Source organism: Cnephaeus nilssonii, assembly GCF_951640355.1.
Source record: "Cnephaeus nilssonii genome assembly, chromosome: 10".
Lineage (NCBI taxonomy): Eukaryota > Metazoa > Chordata > Mammalia > Chiroptera > Vespertilionidae > Cnephaeus > Cnephaeus nilssonii.
In genome coordinates this window covers 30,366,329-30,384,687 of record NC_137081.1, presented here as the reverse complement: position 1 = coordinate 30,384,687, position 18,359 = coordinate 30,366,329, and the positions used below count along the sequence as shown (strand labels likewise).

General features: G+C 50.1%; 1 protein-coding gene across 2 annotated transcripts; it reads right to left on the bottom strand.

The window, feature by feature from the left end:
• Positions 1-1,058: 1,058 nt before the first annotated feature.
• Positions 1,059-13,207, bottom strand: LOC307106465 (uncharacterized protein C2orf72). 2 transcript variants are annotated; one of them, XM_079783048.1, is made up of 3 exons: positions 12,535-13,207; positions 9,565-9,681; positions 1,059-6,833 (listed from the first exon to the last, which is right to left on the bottom strand). In XM_079783048.1, the coding sequence occupies exons 1-3, from the start codon at positions 13,148-13,150 to the stop codon at positions 6,694-6,696; spliced, it is 873 nt and encodes a 290-aa protein (XP_079639174.1). In that variant the 5' UTR covers positions 13,151-13,207; the 3' UTR covers positions 1,059-6,693. The 2 variants fall into 2 exon arrangements, with proteins under 2 accessions (XP_079639174.1, XP_079639175.1); XM_079783049.1 differs by having other exon boundaries at positions 9,565-9,678.
• Positions 13,208-18,359: the final 5,152 nt, after the last annotated feature.

Below are 18,359 nucleotides of genomic sequence, written 5' to 3'. Positions count from 1 at the left end.
TAAAAGAAATGTTGGCAACTAATTCAAAATGTTTTAAAGTGGAGAGGTGGCCACTTTGCCACCTTTGCTCTTCAAAGAGAAGACATTTCCTCTGGGAGGACAATCATGTCTCTGGCGTGGATGCTGTGCTCGTAATCACCGCAACCTCATTTGAGCCCCATTGAGGCCTCTCATCTTGGGGATGTTGCTTTCCCACCTAGATGGCGGCCCCACATCTGTGCCTTCTCCCATTCTGCACTATTTAATCAGAGCAATCTTTTCAAAATCAACCTTAACCGCTGCCTCTGCTACTTGAAACCCTCAGCTCCATCTTGGGCTCTAGTCCTAATGCTTCATTCTTCTGTGTTTTTGTCCACAGCCGTCTTCTCACTCCCCGTTCTCCCTGTGGGAGATCGATGTATTTATTGCTATGGACAAGATAGTGACTCCTAAAATGTACTCCTGCAGCCTTGCCCTGTCTCCGGAGCATTAGGCTCACACACCTACCAGACAGCTCTGCTTGATGCTCCTTAACCTCAGAGCTGCGCACACTTGTCCATGCCTCCCAGCCCACCCACCATGTCTCCTGCCTGGATCTCAGTGTGGGGAAGCGTATCCATCAGCTACGGAAGCAGGACCCTGAGAGGCACCTTGATCTGGTCTCCTTAACATCTCTCAGACCAGCCCAGTTCCCATGTCGCTCCGTTACTCGCTGGTGGCCTTCCCCTCTTCTTTTCCAGCTGCAACAGCTCCCAGCAGCCTGGACTTCCTGTCTACTCTCTCACAATCCTCCAGTCCACTTTCACAGCCAGCCAAAAGCACCACCAGAAAACAGGAAGGCAAGGAGTCTCTCCTCAAGCTCCTCCAGGGCTTTCACCCAACCCTGCTTACCTTCCATCTTCATGTCCCACCCGTCTGCCCTGGCTTGCCATGCTTCATCCATCCAGAACTATGTGACTCCCAGAGGGGCCATGAGGCTATGTATCTTGTCTTTGACCTTGGTACCTGCTCTTTCTTCTGTCTTCAAGGATTCCCCGCCCCCCCCCCCCCCCCAACTCTGTCTAATATGACTTGTCTTGAGTCTCAAACAGCACTTCCTCCGGGAAGCCTTCCTGGCCTACTCCACTATGTGTCCCCTTACAGCGTTTACCCCACTACAGCTATAGTCATGTCTCTTTATGTTCCAACGGAACAAGGAAGTACTCAAGGGCTCAGTGTCAGTTAGTTATTGACACAAGGCTAGAATTCAGACCTATGTTTTAGAAACCCCTGCCCTCTCCAAGACAAACTCTATTTATTTTCAGCGAAGACTCGGGACTTAGTAAAACCACAGAGAGAATTCTTACCAAGTGCTCTGTATATAAACAACTACCTCCCTCCAACTTTAGGAGTGCCACAGAACGTCTCAGAGCCCAAACAAGGACAGCTGTGGGCTCACACAAGTAGGGGCTTGGTCAGGGCCTCTGTAAGGGCGGAGGGAGGGAACTGTGTTCTTTGCCCCTGTGCCCACCTCCTTCAGGATTTCAGTTCTGAGCTTTGCCAGAGCATCTCCAGGACCCCGTTGCGGCGCCCTCTAGTGGCACCTTGATCTGGTCTGCGCCAGATCTGGTCTCCTTAACATCTCTCAAAGGTGGCAAAGTCGCCACCTCTCCACTTTAAAACATTTTGAATTAGTTGCCAACATTTCTTTTAATTGGGTATAATTGGCATAAATTATATGGTCATGGTGCTCCGCAGAAGGCGAGGAATTCAGGAAGGAGTGTGCGCCTTGTGAGCACCAACCCCTACTCCCCAGACCCCTAGCCTCCTGGCATTTAAATCCTGGGTCACAGGAGGCCTCCGCCCAACTGTCAAGAATCAGGCTTGATTGCTTTTTGAGCTACAGTGCGACGAGGTGGAAAGCGCGGGTGTGGGAGCCAGGAGACCCTGCTCTGCCACTTAGCGCTGGTTGTGGCCCTGTGGTGGCCGAGCCTTGCTATAGAGGGGGCAGGTCCACCTTCCTGGCAAGGCTGCTGTGAGGGGAAGTGCTCTCTTCAAGGGTCTCGCATAGAACAGTGCTCAATAAACCTCAGATCTTATGTCACCGGGACTGGCCAGGCTGCTGCTTGAAGCATTTGTTCATGGGAGAAGAAATGTGCAATGCAGCTGGTGACATAGGCCTCCTTCCCACGAATGGGTGCTTGGTGGGAGGGAAACACCTGGCCAGCGTTGGAATTGGCCTCGGCTCACTGAGGCACAGAGAGACCCGGGAAGCCGTAAGACGCTGGGCTTTCCTTTCTTTAAGGATCATGTTCAAGAAGGCAACTCCTATCTTGGGCAACCGGAAGGTTGCCCTGAATGAGTTGATCCTGGAAGTCACTGTCCTCACCTTGCCCAGGGTCTGGATGACTAACCAACTCTGGGTAAGTGGCCAGAGGTGGGAGGAGCCACAATGAACCCCCAAGGCAGGCCTCCAGCAAGTTTCCAGTGTTCCAGACCATCACTGTGGCATCCCCATAGCCACTAGCCGCAGGTGCTATGGAGCACTTGAAATGTGGCTAGTGCGACTCAGTGACGGATTTTTTGTTGTTGTGAATCCTCACCCCAGGGTATTTTTCTATTGATTTTTAGAGAGAGTGGAAGGATGGGGGAGAGACAAAGAGAAACAGCGATATGAGAGAGACACATCGATTGGCTGCTTCCCACACATGCCCTGACCAGGACTGGGGATTGAGCCTGCAACCGAGGTACGTGTCCTTGACCAGAATCAAACCCGGGACCCTTCAGTCTGAGGCCCAACGCTCTATCCACTGAGCCAAACCGGCTAGGGCAGAAACTGATTTTAAGTTTAATTTTGTTTCATTGAAATTTAAAGACTGATACCCAATTCAGTTATAGGAAAGCTTTTAAGTATATTTGAAACAAACTGAGTACGTGAATCTATTTTCTCAACTGAAAATTTAACAAAATCTAGACAGACTAAGTATTTTGGATAAAAATTTAATATTTGAATTGGGCTGTAGGTGTAAAATTCTCACAGGATTTCAAAGATTCAATGTCTCAATTTTTTTTCTTAATATTTACAGTTGAAAAACTATTTTGGACATATTGGGCTAAATAAAATGTATTATTAAGATTAACTTCACCTGTTTCATTTTGTTTTTCCAGTGTGGCTACTGGAAAATCTAAAGCTCCATGTGTGCCTGGCGTGAGGTTTCTCTTGGGCAGGGCCGGTTTAGTTTCGCCCGAGGTCTTGCTCCTTCCGACCGCCCACTCAGGCCAGGCCTTTGGCCGGCTTCTCCCTCTCGCCTGCTCTGGTTCTGGCACATGTTCAGGCCAGACCAGGTGTAGAGGCTGAAAGTGAAACCCACTCCTGTCAGGGTGCAAGGGGCTGGGAGCGGCTGTCCTAGCAGCCGGGACTTCTGGAGCCGGCAATATACCTGGGGTGTAGGTGGTCAGGGTGAGAGTAGTTAGGGGTTGGGGCAATGATCCGAGGCAGCACCCCACTCTGAGAAGGCCTTGGTAATCAGTGAGGGAGAGAAGAAAGTCAGGGTGACAAGAAAGGGACCTAACGTCTACAACCAGGACTCAAAATGAGCATCCTGGTTCTGTCTGGGGTAAGAGGGGTTTGTTTAGACCAGTGGTCGGCAAACTCATTAGTCAACAGAGTCAAATATCAACAGTACAATGATTGAAATTTCTTTTGAGAGCCAAATTTTTTAAACTTAAACTTCTTCTAATGCCACTTCTTCAAAATAGACTCGCCCAGGCCGTGGTATTTTGTGGAAGAGTCACACTCAAGGGGCCAAGAAGCCGCATGTGGCTCGCGAGCCGCAGTTTGCTGACCACGGGTAGACCACAGGTTGGGGGGCGCAGCCCTTGGCCCCTCTGCAGGTTTGCCTTGGTTTTGGCTTGACAACCTAGGAACTCCTCTTGTGTGGTTAATCTTGGAGACAAATTCTTTGAGAAGAGAAACTGACACAGATATTATAAGGGGCTCTCTGAGACTCAGTTCAGGCCATTTTATCGCGTGAAACATGTGCGTGTGCACACGCAAACATTTACTCCCTGTTAACTACCAAGCTAAATACTATCTTTTTAAAAACCTCTTTTTTAATACTTTCCAACCCCAGCCAGTAAAGTTGCGGAGATGTCCCTCAGGGCAGGGCTGGCGGACTTTCAGGCCAAACTATTTCAGAGCTTCCCACCATTTGCCCAGAAGCCCCGCTCCCACGGGCTCCTGGAAGGAGCACCTCAAGACAGAAAGGGGAAGAGCCGTTGTGTTTGTATTAGACAGCAGTGAGGCACTGTTTGGTTTTGTTAGGTCTAAGGAATTATCGATTCAAGCCAGAAGCAGTACAACTGCCATGTTAGAAAGGTTAGTACCAAGAGCCCAGACTGTGACCCGGCGGAGGCCCCTGGTCAGTGGCTCCCGGCACCACTAACCTAATCCGGGGCCTCCACTCTCAGACAGGCCCACCCCAGCGTTCAGGCCTTGTAATGGTCACTGGGGAGGAGGCCCAACACCAAGGTCCATCCAGCACCTAACACTTCTGTCTGCTAGACAAGAGAAAAGGACGGTGCTTATCTTAGCCATGTGCCTCGGAAGCCAAGAGGGGCCTGGGAGGGTGTCAGTCCAGTCTTCATCAGTTGGGAGGCAGAACCCAATCTCAGTCAAGAAAGACCCTCTCTCTTCAAATATTCACAGGAAACACTGAAAGTGATGAAAAAATGGGCACACCACCCTTTGTACCAGAGGCTTGCAAACTCAAATACCCACCAGGACCAGGACCAGGCAGGGGGCTTATATCAGTGAAGTGCAGTAGAGGGGAGAGTGGGAGGGGGAGAAAGGGACTCAAGTGTGTGGGGGTGGAATTATAGCACACCCCTCCCCCCTCCCCGAAAACAAGCTTTTTATGTGCAATCTCCCAAGTTTCAAATACTGGCAACAAACTCCTGAGTTTTTAAATACAGCGGAGGCTTCTGCCTTTCACCTTCTGCCTTAGACTTTTCTACCCTCCCCCCACCAAATAATAAAATTCTAACCAAATCATTACAAAGAAATTAATGGATAAATAGAAAAATAGAGCAGCTCCAACAATACCAGTCCCCATATTTTACAACAACATCAACAGTAATTCACTGAGTTCATTCTTGGGCAGAAGGCAGTCAATTGGGTCCTTCTATTGGAGAGATACGTTTGCATTATTAAAACGACACATGCTGTCAAACCACCCCAAATTAAGATGTCATCCTACCTGCCCGCACACCAATAGGGATTAGGCTCCCTGTTGTAGAAAAGAAACTGAGGCACAGAGCAGTGAGGGTCCTCTTTAACATCACAGAGCCCCTCAGCCACAGGCTTGCCACTCCACATTTTGGCACTGTCACAGTTATTTTGGCAGAAATAACTCAAGGAAGTTATGCAGCACCTGCCAGAACACTGGGCAAATAGTAGGCACAATTGCATGTCTGCTGAGTGAGTCACGCATGAATGAATGAATTTAACTACTTCCTGATAGTACTTCCTACCAGAGAAAATCAGGAGCTGTCCTAGCCATTCCAAAGACTGGATTTCTCCTGGCGGGCAAGGAAGACAAGGGAGGTAACGCAGAGCTCCTTCTCTGAGTGAACAGATGGTCTTCCTGGCTTTTAAGGGAACATCCTTGACCCTGTCTGACTCATAACCAGAGAAAAAAGGATTCAGACACTCGGCACCTCTGGGCTAGGTAGGCTTTGACCTTGGGTTAGGACCTGAGATTGAGAGCAAGTCCTATGCCCTTGTATTAATCCACAACCCAACTTCCCTTCTGTTTGGTGCCTTATTCTCAAAAGAACTTGGCACAGAAAGTCAATGGCAACATGAGGAAGAAAGAGCGCTCTCTCTTCTCATGGCTGTGCAAGGCTATTTCTGTCCCGGGCCAGCAGCACACAGAGCATCTTGCTCTGGCCCCCAGGCCCTTAGGCCCCCAGGTGGCAGTGCAGTCCTTATTCTGACTTGCTCAGGAGCTGAGGTCCCAGGAACCCCAACCCTCTCTGCTCTTGAGGACTCTTCCTAGAATTGGACAAGGGGAAGAGATTGGCTCATCCAATTTCTCAAAGGTGCCACGATTGGCATTTTGAGTGGAACAATTCTGTTTATGGAGCTTGCCCTACACAATTCGAGATGCCCACTAAATGCCAGGGGCGCCCCACAGTCACAGTGAAGCCTTGCAGCGCGCGCGTACACACACACGCACACGCACACACACGCACACACACACACGCACACGCACGCACACACATTTCCAGTGCTGCGTGCAGGTGGGTAGCCTGGCCCCTGGTTGAGTGACAGGTCTAAGAGCTCCCCTCTCCCTGTTTGATAACTCCTGGTCCAGAGTTCTTTCCAGCTGCATGTGAAGTGATGGATGCTCATGCACACGACCACGGGATGCCACAGCACCACAGAGCCTCAAAGTAAGCCGCCATCTGTCTCAATGGCACAGAGAAACCAAGGCGCAGAGAGAACAACCTCACTGTGACCAGAGTGACCAAACTGGAGGCGGGGAGGGACCCAGTTCCCAGAGGATACATTTTCCCAGGTCTGGCTTAGCTGAGTAAGTCGCGCTGCCTTGCTGGTAACTGTCAATGCGGCAGTCCTCGGGAAGGTGGGGCTTCATAGTGACTGCAATCCCAAGGTCAACGTGGAGGCCTGGGGGCTCAGTGAGGAGCTGCAGCAGCCCCGGGGTCCAGGCTTCATCTGGAGTCTCCAGCGGGCTCAGCGGGAGTGTGGGCAGCTCCGTCACAGGCTCCCGAGCCCTTTCCAGGATCCTCGCAGTCTCCGTTGGGAAGTATGACTGTCAGCGCCAGCTCCTCCTCCGGTTCCCGGAAGTTACCTGAAACACAAGAGAGGGAATCACCCAATCAGAAGGTAGAGTCTATGAGTGAGTAAGCTAGGAACCAAAGGAAGGAAATTGGCCCCAGTGACTATCTACTAAAAAAAAAACCACACAGCAAAATGCATATCAAAAACCTTAAAAATGTACATACCCTTTGACCCAGCAATTCCACTTCTAGGATTTTATCCTAAGGAGATAATTAGGAATAATTAGTGGAAATGCTGCAGTGATCTTGCTACCAGACTACGGATGAAACAACACGAGGATGGCCCCTCAGAGAGAAGGAAAGAACCTGAGTCCTTGGTGGGGTCACTGGACCCCTGAATCAACCGGCCCTGACGCTGAATCAACCTAGACATTCTTTCGGTGAGATCATGAGTGCCTTGCTGCTTGTGCTAGTTTGAGTCACGGTTTCTTGATCTGTAACTGAAATCAGTTACATCCTAACTGATTTGAAGTCCAACAAAGGGATTGAGTGAATTAACTGGCTCACCCATATAATGGGATTCAGGCATTCAAAATGATGTCTAAAGTTCCTTGAACTACACACACACACACACACACGCACGCAACTGCAAGTGAAATTGGGGAAATCTGAATATCAAGATCTGTGGATTGTTTCAATGTCAATATCCCAAAATGATGATGAAGAGGTCTAAGTTAACATTATTTTGCAATTAAAATTTTTAAATACCTGATGTAGATTTTATATACTATATAGAAGCAAATTTATTAAAATTTAAATAGTACAAGGAGATATAGACAGATGGTTGGACAGAATGGGTCTACTGCAAATATGAATTTGTATTTACCTTTGAGTGATGGGATTAAGTGAATGATTTATAAATATTTGTGCTCCTTCTTTTGTTCTTTTTTGTTAGTTTGTTTTTATTTTTTTTAATTAAGGTATTATATGTGTACATATCTTACCATTGTGTCCCCCCCACCCCACACCCATACTTGCCCTCACCCCCCAGAGTTTTGCGTCCATTGGTTATGCTTATATGCATGCATACAAGTCTTCTTTTGTTCTTGTTGAGCTTTCAGATAGGTAGAATTCTCAGGTGGCCTCAAAGATTCCCACCCTTTGGTATACTCATCCTGCATAATCCCCTCCCTTGAGTGTGGGTGAGACCTGTGAATATGATTGGATAGTTACTCCCTTGATTGGGCACCTTATATGACAAAGGTGACGGAGAGTCACTCCTGTGATTGTGTTACATGGTAGGAGCCCGTGGAGTCCCCGCTGACTGAAGGAGCACCTGCCTGTGAGAGGAGGGAACTCTCAGAGCTGACAGTCAACAAGAAGGCAGGGCCCTCAGTCCTACGGTGGCAAACGAATGAATTCTGCCAACCATCAGATGAACTTGGAGGAGGACCCAGGCTCCGTCAAGGCATGAGCCGGCCCACGCTGAGGCAGCTTTGGGAGCCCCTGAATGGAAGGCCCCACTAAGCTGTGTCCTGACCCCTGACCCTTGGAAAGTGTAAGAGGATAAATGGGTGTTGTTTTAAGCAGCTAAATTTGTGGTAATTTGTTACTAGGCAATAGAAGACTGATAACATCAAGTAATGATTTTTTTTTTTAAGAGACACAATAGAAGTTCATTTCAAAGCACTACTCACTTTTTCTATAACAAAACTATACTATTCAGTACACTCTGGGGTTGGGATCATGTACATTCAGTGGTTTACAACCTGCTTCCCTGAGAACAGTCAGGCGCCCCATAACGACATTTTGGTCTATGAGGTTATAATGGAGCGGAAAAACTCCTATTGCTCCGAAGCAGAGGAGCAATAGGCTATCCCTAGGCATGTAGCAGGCTAGGCCATCCAGGTTTGTGTGAGTGCACTCTATGACGTCAGCACAGTGACAAAATCGCCTAGGATGCGTTTCTCGGATCGTATCCTTGTAGTTAAGCAGTAAACAACTGTCAGTCCTCTCTGCGTCACAGCAAACCCAGCCTACGGAGTACCTCTGTGGATCTCACTATCTTTCCTTTCCTTCTCCCTCGCCTCCCCTTAGCAGCCTGACGATTCTACCCTAGAAACGGCTCCGGGCTGGTGAGCTCCTTCCTCTCCAATCCAACACTGCCCCCCTTGGGCCAGGCCCCACATGGTCCCTCCTGGGACTCTGCAGTCCCCTCCTAGCTGGGTCTGCCTCTGGTGTCTCCCTGCTCCTCCCGTCCAGTCACCTCTCTAAACACAGCCCTAGTCTCCACAGCCCTAGTCTCCACAGCCTTTGCTCAGAAATCGCCAGTGTCTCAACTCTCTGCTTCAGCCTCCGCTCTCAGCAGTCTCCTTCTGCACCTCACCCCTGGCACTATTGACAGGGGTCCCTTTTCTGAGCATGACCTTATGCTGTTAAGCCTTTGTTCATGATGCGCCCTCTTCAAATCTTCCCATTTCTGACTAAGACAATCCCCTGACCCCCGCCTCCCCCTCACTTGCTCTGTGAGACCATGGGTCTGACTCCACGTGCCTTGCCATGTCAATGGCCTACACTGCCTTCACTAGGCAGAGACTCCTGGGGCTAGAGCCCCGTTGGCCAAGCCTGTGTGCTGGCTCCTGGTGGCCGGGGCACCTCACACTGCTCACTCCCACCCTGAACACATGGCCAGTGCTCCATGGATGTCAGTCGTCTCTCTCCCTAGGGTCCCTGTGCATGTGACCACTCTCTTAAACCCAAGCACCTGGCCCTGAGTCCAGGAGCAGGAAGCAACTCACTCACCCTGAGCGGGACCACTGGGGGAGGTGGTGGCATACGGGTCCTTTCCCCGGCTCCAGGGACCCCAGGAGAAGCACGCCAACAGCGTCGGGAGGCCGGGTCTCTCCCAGGCTCCTTCTGCTAAAAGGAACACAAAGTCCCAGAGGCAGCAGGTCACATGGTGCTTGACACAACCAAGAGATTTTCAGTTAAGCAAACCAAGAGCTTCAACTATTAACTGCCCTAGTTTCGACTGTCTGATTAAAAACAAAGATTCTGATTTGCAAAAGGGGGTGGAGTTTTTGTACTTGAAAAACAAACAAACACCAAACCAAACACAAACAAACAGCCATGGCCATACAGCTCAGTTGGCTGGAGCATCGTCCTGTACACCAAAAAGTTGTGGGTTCGATTCCAGTCAGGGCACAAACCTATGTTTCAGATTTAATCTCTGGTCAGGGTGCTTTATATAAGGATTGCTTTATATATATTATATAATTTCACCCTCACAAAAACTCTATGATGTAGGTACCATGTTGGGGAAACTACCTTGACAAGAATGACATGATATGAATTACAATTACATAGCACCAAAGAAAATACTCAAGGAGCAGTAATTTTCCCCTGCTTTTTAGTTCAAACTATTTCTTACTATGAAAAGGCTTAATCTTTTTAAATAATCACATACAAAACACTTATATGTTGATTCTAGTTTCCTTATTATAGTATCACCTAAGTGATGTAGGGATCACTTAAGAGCCCCAACTATGTGGAATAAGGTAACTGCAATGGAGTTTTTAAACACACACACACAAAACAACTCCAGGAAGCCAAAACAAAATCGGAGTTCATTTTTCTTTACTTGGGGCTTATTTACTCTTAATTCGCACCCAGTTCTAAAAGACTGGATTCCTAGTTTTTCAACCCAATGGCAGCTGGATTAGGCATAAACTGGGTAAGAGGGAGGGCATGTCAAGAGGCAGGCAATCTAAACGTATAAGAATAACCATGAGGTAGTGAGGAAGGGGACTGGGAGACTTAAAAAAGCCATACTCAATTGCTAGGAAAACCTTAGCATCATGAATGTATGAGTGGTGCTGCCCACTGCAAAAGCCCAGACAAAATTAGTGGACAAATAAATTAGTGGACAATAATCACGCTCATGACCTGTAGTCATTAGTAAAAGGTTTCATATTGTTTAGTGTGTTTTTATAAAAGTAGAAATGAGTTTAATGCAGTAGAGATCAATTCAGTGTTTAAAAAGAGGCAAGGGTTCTGCATGCCAGGCAGGTAATGGGAAATGGGAATATAGCGGTGATTAAACTCATAAGGAAAAGTGACAAAACCATTGGTAAGAAACTAGAGAGTGGAGGTAAGTTTTGGGATTTCATTTTTGAACTTGTAAAGGAGTAAGGGAGATCAGGGAAGACTTCTTGGAGGAGGAAGTCCAGTTCTGAATGATGAAATGGGGTTGGTCAGGTGAGGATGTGGAATGAAAGAAAAGGCCTTAAAAAAGAAAGAAAGAAAGAAAGAAAGAAAGAAAGAAAGAAAGAAAGAAAGAAAGAAAGAAAGAAAGAAAGAAAAGGCCTTTAAGACTTTCATTCCAGGCAACAGCAATGTGTATACAAAAGCTTAGGAGGCCAGAGCAAACTTGGCTTTGGGGAATTAAAAGCTATTTCCTGGGTAATGGAAAAAACTAAGGGCTCAGAATTTTCCAGGTACCAGCTCATTGTGGGTGGGGGAAGGTAAAAAATTTCCTCCCATGGGGCCAGGTCAACAATCAGAATGACAGTCCACCTCAGGACATTCCCTGTCTTTCAGGATGCAGGTTGTGGAGTTTCAGATGCAGCAGAAAGGGCTGTGGGCATGGGGTGGGGGGAGGTTAGGGCAGGTTCTTACAGCTGAGATGGATGGCCTCCACCTAGCAGGCCAGGCTGGCAGGTAGGTCTATGACATTTGTGACATCAGAGGTACCAAGTCTCCTTGCTGGAACCCCCCCCCCCCCCCAAGTCTGGCACCTCTGGGTTGCTGATTAACACAGCAGTGTCCAGATAGGCAGAGCACAGCAGCCTCTGGCCTCAAAAGAAAGTCTGGCAGAGAATGGAGGGAAGGCCAGAGGGCTTGGAGAAGAGCAGGTGCTGGCGGTGGGGGAAGCAGGGAGTGCAAAGAATGCGCCGGTATCTCCCAGCTTTGCCAGATCCAGCTATACTTAATGTCTGTATTTTAATCCGAGGACACTGGAAAGCTCCTGGAAAACCTTGTGTACCAGGAGGGAGGCGCTTCTGACTCCTCGGTGGATGGCAGCAGGAAAAGACCCTCACTCTGCTCCCCAAACTGCAGGAGAGTGTGAATGGGAGGGAGGTGGCACTGCAGTGGCTGCACAACCAGGGCGGGTAGCCAAGAGGGACTAGAAAATTCTGTGTCCTCAGTCAGTCCCGCACGCCCTTTCCCCACACCTCCAAGTCCCAGCACCTATTCCTTTTGCCTTCTTCCTATGACCCGCGGCGCTTACACACTGAGCCTCCTCCACCTTCCCACCTTCGCTTCCTTAGCTGCGCAGCGTCCTAGGAGCTCCAGGCACCACCAATCCCCTCCCTCCAGTCCTAATTCGGTCCTAATCCCTCCTTGCAATTTGTGCAACCCAAGGCTTTCCCATCTCCTCCCATTCCTCTCCCCCGCCCCCCTCCCCAGCTCCCAGATCTTTGACCAGCCCAGTACAGCCCGCTTGCTCCATCAACTCCCCTTGCCTTCTGTTCGTTCCCTCGGCTTTCCCAAGTCACTGTCCCCCTTGCTTTCAGGATCCTCCCGGGACAAACTCGACCCCTGGCCTAGGGCCTGCTCCGTGCTAGCTGGGAGGACCAATGCTAGGCACCTCCCCTCTCGGGGCCTCAGTTTACCTCGGCGCACCAGGGGGCTGGCCTAAAGAGTTCCAACTTCGGGATCCTGGCCCCAGCCACCGCCCACCTGCGCCCACCGGGCCTTGCGCCCCCTCACCTGGTCGCGCGGGCCCGGCTGCTTGCAGGGCCCTGCTAGCGGCGGTCTGGACGGCCAGGCTGGAGGCGGGGTGGCCGGGGCAGTAGGCGGCCGCCTGCACCGGGCCTCCCGCCTGGCGGCCGAACACGGTGCGCAGCAGCGCCTCCAGGAGCCGCAACATCGGCGCCACCGCGTCCTCGGGCCCCGCCTCGGCCACCAGCACCCCGACCAGCGCCGCGCCGGCCACCCGCCGGTCGCGCACATCGCGCAGCATCTCCCGCAGGCGGCGCCGCGGCTCCCTGGCGGCCAGCGACGACGCGCGGCACAGCACGAAGACGAGCGTCGAGTGGATAGCGCGCGCCCTGGCCGTCCGGGGCACCCACCGCGCCCCCGGCGTCCCGGGCCCGGCGCCCTCGGCCACCGCTTCGCCCGGCTTGCCAGCGGCCGGCTCCGGCGGGAACACCGCCCGGGCGAAGTCCCGCAGCAGCGCGCGGCTCTGCTCGCGCTCCCACAGCTCGCCCACCAGCAGCACCTGCCCGCGCCCGCCCGCCGCCTCCACCAGCGCTTGGAAGGGAGGCTCGGGCCGGGCCGCCGGGAGCGCGGGCCGGGCCGCCAGCGCCTCCAGCTCGCGCTCCATGCTCGCCGCCGCTAGCCCTCTGCGGCCGCCGCAGCCCTGCCGCCGCTGCCCGCCTCTCCGGGCGGTGGCGCCCGACCCCGGGAGGACACGCCCCCGAGGGCTGCGCCGGGCCCCCCCAGCCCGCGGGCCGGGCTCTCCCGCGCTCCGGCCCGCAGCTGGGCTGGCGGCAGGAGCTTTGTCCCCCAGCCCTCTAAGGATGGCGCCTCCCCGGGGCCTGTTGGGGAAGGGGGCACTCTGAGCCGTGCGTTCGCTCATCCAGCCACCCAACAAATACTTAATGAGCACCTACTAGGTTCAGGATAGCAAAAGGGTAACTGCTCCCAAGTTAGTTTTGAGACCTGGAGCAGATACGTCTGAGGAACCTATATGGTGTTGGGATAGGAACTTGGAGAGCCAGGGCCTGCCCCTAACAGTGCTGCTTTGGGGTGATGGTGGTGGTGGGCACCAGAGAAGGGGGTAAGGAAGTGAGAAAAGCAAGGAAGCAGGGGTTTCTTTTATTACTTCTGTCATTTAACCCCCCCTTGGGGCCTTCAGCATTTAACAAAAAATGAATTGGGGGCTCATTGTTTCAACAAATACTTATTACTGGCAGGAATACATTTCCTTTAAGGGAATGTGCAACAGATCATTCAGAGATGTGCTTTATACTATCTGTACTGTCCAATGCAGTAGTCACTAGCCACCCGTGGCTGTTATTGAGCGCCTAAAATCTGGCCAGTGAACCCGAGGAACTGAGTTTTACATGTTATTTTATTTAAATTAAATAACTGCATGTGGCTAGTGGCTGCGTCATTGCAGTGATGGTCGAGGCTCTTTACTTCCCATCAATTACACCAAAGGCTCTTTAGATCAAGAACCTATTAATACTCAGCTCTCACCGTTACCATAAAACCCTCAATCTGCTGGTCTAGTTACCCTCTGGGCTGCCTCCTATAGTTACGCTGAATAATCTCTTGGAGAATTTGTATGTCCATTCAATAAAACAAACCTTTGTTGAGCACCTTTTAAAAAATATATAGTTTTATTGATTTCACAGAGGAAGGAAGACGGAGAGGGAGAGAGAGAGATAGAAACATCATTGATAGGAATCATTGATTGGCTGCCTCCTGCATGCCCCCTACCCGGGAACCCGGGCTAGTGCCCTTGACCTGAATCGAACCTGGGACCTTCAATCTGCAGGCCGACACTCTATCCACCGAGCCAAACCAGCTAGGGCGGGCACCTTTTGTGTGTAAGCAGTGGGGATTCAAAGATGCACAAGTAGTCTTGCCCTAAGTCTGATCATCCAGCAGTCGTTGTAGCCAATGTTTGGGGGAAGGACCCTATATTTTTGTTAATGTGACCTCTTGCCTCTGTGTGCCAACTTTGCCCAGGGCAGAGATCCAGAAGTTTGGGTGGGAAAAGCCCAAGAGTAGAAGCAAGAAGCCCTGGACTGAACTCAGGGATGGATTCCAGCACCTGCTCAGTGATTCAGTCGCTCAACCTATATTTACTGAGGATCACATCTGTATTCTAGGCAGCTGGATGGCAGAGGGCCAAGGAAGGAACAAAAATCAGATTGGCTTGAGATTTCTTAATAGCAACACTGGACTTAAGATAGTTGAATAATATTTAAAACTGAGTTTTGATTTCTAGTTAAATTATCAGGTATTCAAAGGATGGGAAGGTTTATCACATAGAGTCCCTCTTTGAAAACACTGTTGGAGAAAGCACTCCAACATGAAGAGAAATCAATACTATAGGTGTGCTCAACAATAGTGAGAAGAATTATATCACTTGTTTTTTTAAATATACTTTTATTGATTTCAGAGAGTAAGGGAAAGGAAGAGAAAGATAGACACATCAATGATGAGAGAGAATCATTGATTGGCTGCTTCCTGCTCGCTCCCTACTGGGGATTGAGCCCACAACCAGGGCATGTGCCCTACTGGGAATCAAACCGTGGTCTCATGGTTCATACGTCCACGCTAAACCACTGAGCCATGCCGGCTGGGCAACTCCCTTGTTTAAATGATGCTTGCCTAAGGGAATGGTGCAGGGCAGTGATGCAAAGTACAGCCTGGCTGGGCATAAGTGGAGAGGGCGGCAGAGCCATGCGAGTCCCACCAAGCGAATGGAAAGGGAATTGACCCTATAGAAGTCACCCCTTTGAGGAAGAGAAGACAGCAGCTAACTAGGGAAGAACTTTCAGAGGTGCTGTTATTTGTGTACTTTCTTGCAAGGCTTGTCTAAAACCCACATGCTCTGTCTCTATTCTCTGACTCTAAATTTCTAGGTTAACAATTCCAACTTTTCCAGTGATGGGATAGAGGATGGATCGGAGAGGGGGTGGGTGTTAAACAAAGGTCAGAGTCCAGGGCCAGTGAAGTTTATCTTTACCCTCATTATTTACATGGTGAAGGTTCAGGTATTAATTAACAGGAAACCACAAAGACCTTAAAAAAAAGGCTGTATACCAAGAATATTTTTTTCCCCTTCTCTCTGTCCATGACCTAGAAAATATCATAATACAAATAGGCCTTTCTGATTTCTCTGGTTTTCAACAGAGATATAAAGTGAAACTAGGATTTCTGAAACAATTTGCTTCTTTATGTTCACTTAAGCAGAACTTGGTAGGAAAAGTACTGATTTGGAAAACAAGGAATAACCTTCATCTAGTGGCTGGTACCTCATCCTTTCTCCTCTTTCCTCCCTTTCTTTCATCTTATTCTCCTTTCTTTTTTCCTTCCCCTTCCCCATCTCTCCCCTTCCCCCCTCCCCCTCTCCTCCCCCTTCTTTCCCTTCTCTTCCTTCTTCTGTCCCAACCTTTGACTTTTCCCATCACTCTTTCTTTTCTTCTTTCCTAACTTTCTTTTCTCCCTCCACACTCCCTCTTCTCCCCTAAGACAATTGTTCTGGGAGCTACAAAAAATGTGCAATTTGGGGAGATTTTATGGGCTTCCTGGGGAGCCAGATAATGGGAGAAAGATCTTTTTTAAAAATATATATATTTTATTGTTTTTTTACAGGGAGGAAGGGAGAGGGATAGAGATTTAGAAACATCGATGAGAGAGAAACATCAATCAGCTGCCTCTTGCACACTCTCCACTGGGTATGTGCCCGCAACCAAGGTACATGCCCTTGACCGGAATCGAACCTGGGACCCTTGATTCTGGAGGCCTATGCTCTATCCACTGAGCCAAACCGGTTAGGGCAGGGAGAAAAATCTTAAAAGCAAGGGAGACCCTGCAAGGGAAGAAAATTGAGGGAGCCCCCCAGCCACCCTCTGTGCTTATGCCCGCCCAGGCTGTACTTTGCTGGCCCCCACAGAGGAATGAGGCTGGGCTGGGGTGAGGGATGGCAGCAAGTTTAGGACTGGCTCTGACAAGGGGCCGTGTCCTGGCTGCTGGATGACCAAACAGGGCCCCACTGTGCTATGAGTTCAGTTCCTCGCGATGGAGGCAGAAAAATTTCCCCTTCTTCCTTTCTAGGTTCTTTGGCTGTTTTAATAATAAAAAGGACATAAGATAAATTAAGAGGAGAAAAGCGAATTTAATTACATATATACAGGAGCCCACAAAGAGGTGAGACTCAAAGGCAACTGAGGCATGTAAGCCACCCTCAGCTGAGGAAAGGGGTAGGGGCCTGGGCTTCACGGGGAAGGCGGGCCACTCACAGGAAGATTAGTGGAATGGATGTTGGGCAATCAGCTATTTTCCCTGCTAAGCAGATTTTTTTTCAGATACAGAATATGTTATCTCCGATAATAGCTCTCTTACTGGTACAGGCTCACTGTCTGAATTCTTTTAGGCAGTTAGGAGGAAGTATAAAGGCTTTCCTGAGTCTGCTGTGTCTTGATGGCTTTGGGCTCAAAATCATCCACATGCCAAAGAGACCCATTTTGGGGTGGGATGGTCTGCTCCCTTTCCCTGTCTCCCGGCAGGTTCCCTTCAGGGCACTGGGACTGCAGATCTCTGTGACAGCTGGTGCTCATGTGGGGGTCAAGCATCTCAATTCTACCTGGACTTTAAGGGTTTAATGATGGTTTGTTAAGATGGGTGGGAGGAAACGCTGGAAACCGTAGACCCTGGCTTAAGCCCTACTGTATCCTTGCCAGCGCACGATGGGCCAGTGGTATTAGGAGGAGAGGTGGGTAGCCCCCTAGGGCACACCTGTACTGGCTGAGGGAGTTGGGGGTCAGGGGGCAATCCTCCATCAGCAGACACCTATATTCAGATCATGCTTGAGACATCCTACCCCATCCTACCCCACCCATGCACCAAGGGGCATGTGGCAGGGGACCGGGAGGAACAACTGCAAGAACCTCTGTGCAAAGTGGGGGACCAGCCGGTTCTGCTTGGCATCCAGGAGCAGGTGATAAGCTCTCCAGAGCGGGAATGGCACCTCTACATCTTTAGCCCAGGAGGGCGTTGGCAAAACGCAGCCTCAGCATGCAAACTTGGAAAGGAGTCTACACCTGCCACCCTGCTCATGGCCTCAAGGAGACTTCATGGGGACCTGGCAGCATCTGAGCCTCTGCAGAGCAGGGAGGGGAACAGGAGCATATGGTGGTGACCTCGAAGCCACTCAGCTTGGTCCTCCTTTAAAATCGCCTTGGTCGGATCAAGTTAGAGCCTTTCCAGAGAATGGCCAGGTCTCTAAGAGCTGAGTGGGGGCTTCACCTTCCGCAGGACATGAATGTACCCATCTCACCCAGCCAGGCACACTTCCTGTAAGAATGGATCAAAGGGTGGTTATCACGGGAGGCATCTCCATTCCTCAGCCAAGGCTCAGAATGAACACCCCTTTATAGAATATCAAATACAATGTCAGCTGTGTCCATGGAATGGACCTGGGGGTCCCCACTCACCATGGCTCCCTGCCCCCGTACCTACATGTCTTATTCTTGCACATTCTGCAGGCTCTAAGTCCCTGGGTGATGAGATATAGGAAGTATGCATATTTTGGGGGGTATGGGTAGTGGGTGACTTCATGATCACTGTTCACAAGGTGCCTGACATATTCAATATTAATCTTCTGATAACACTACCTGCTCAGGCCAGCTCCCCACCAGTGCCTCCCCACCAGTGCCTCTCCTGCTGAGAGAGACCAATCAAGGATTCAGTCAGAATGGGTTCAGCAAATGCCTACTTTCTGATACCTTCATGTAATCTTCCTTATGCTCCCTCCTCAATCCCAAATGCATAAAGAAGCTGCAAACTATCATTCT

Coding starts and splice junctions, on each gene's coding strand:
- LOC307106465 (XM_079783048.1), bottom strand. CDS start 13,150: ATGGAGCGCGAGCTGGAGGCGCTGGCGGCCCGGCCCGCGCTCCCGGCG. Junction 9,682..12,534: donor AGCCGGGCCCGCGCGACCAG/GTGAGGGGGCGC, acceptor TGTTCCTTTTAG/CAGAAGGAGCCTGGGAGAGA. Junction 6,834..9,564: donor CCCCAGTGGTCCCGCTCAGG/GTGAGTGAGTTG, acceptor CTTGTGTTTCAG/GTAACTTCCGGGAACCGGAG.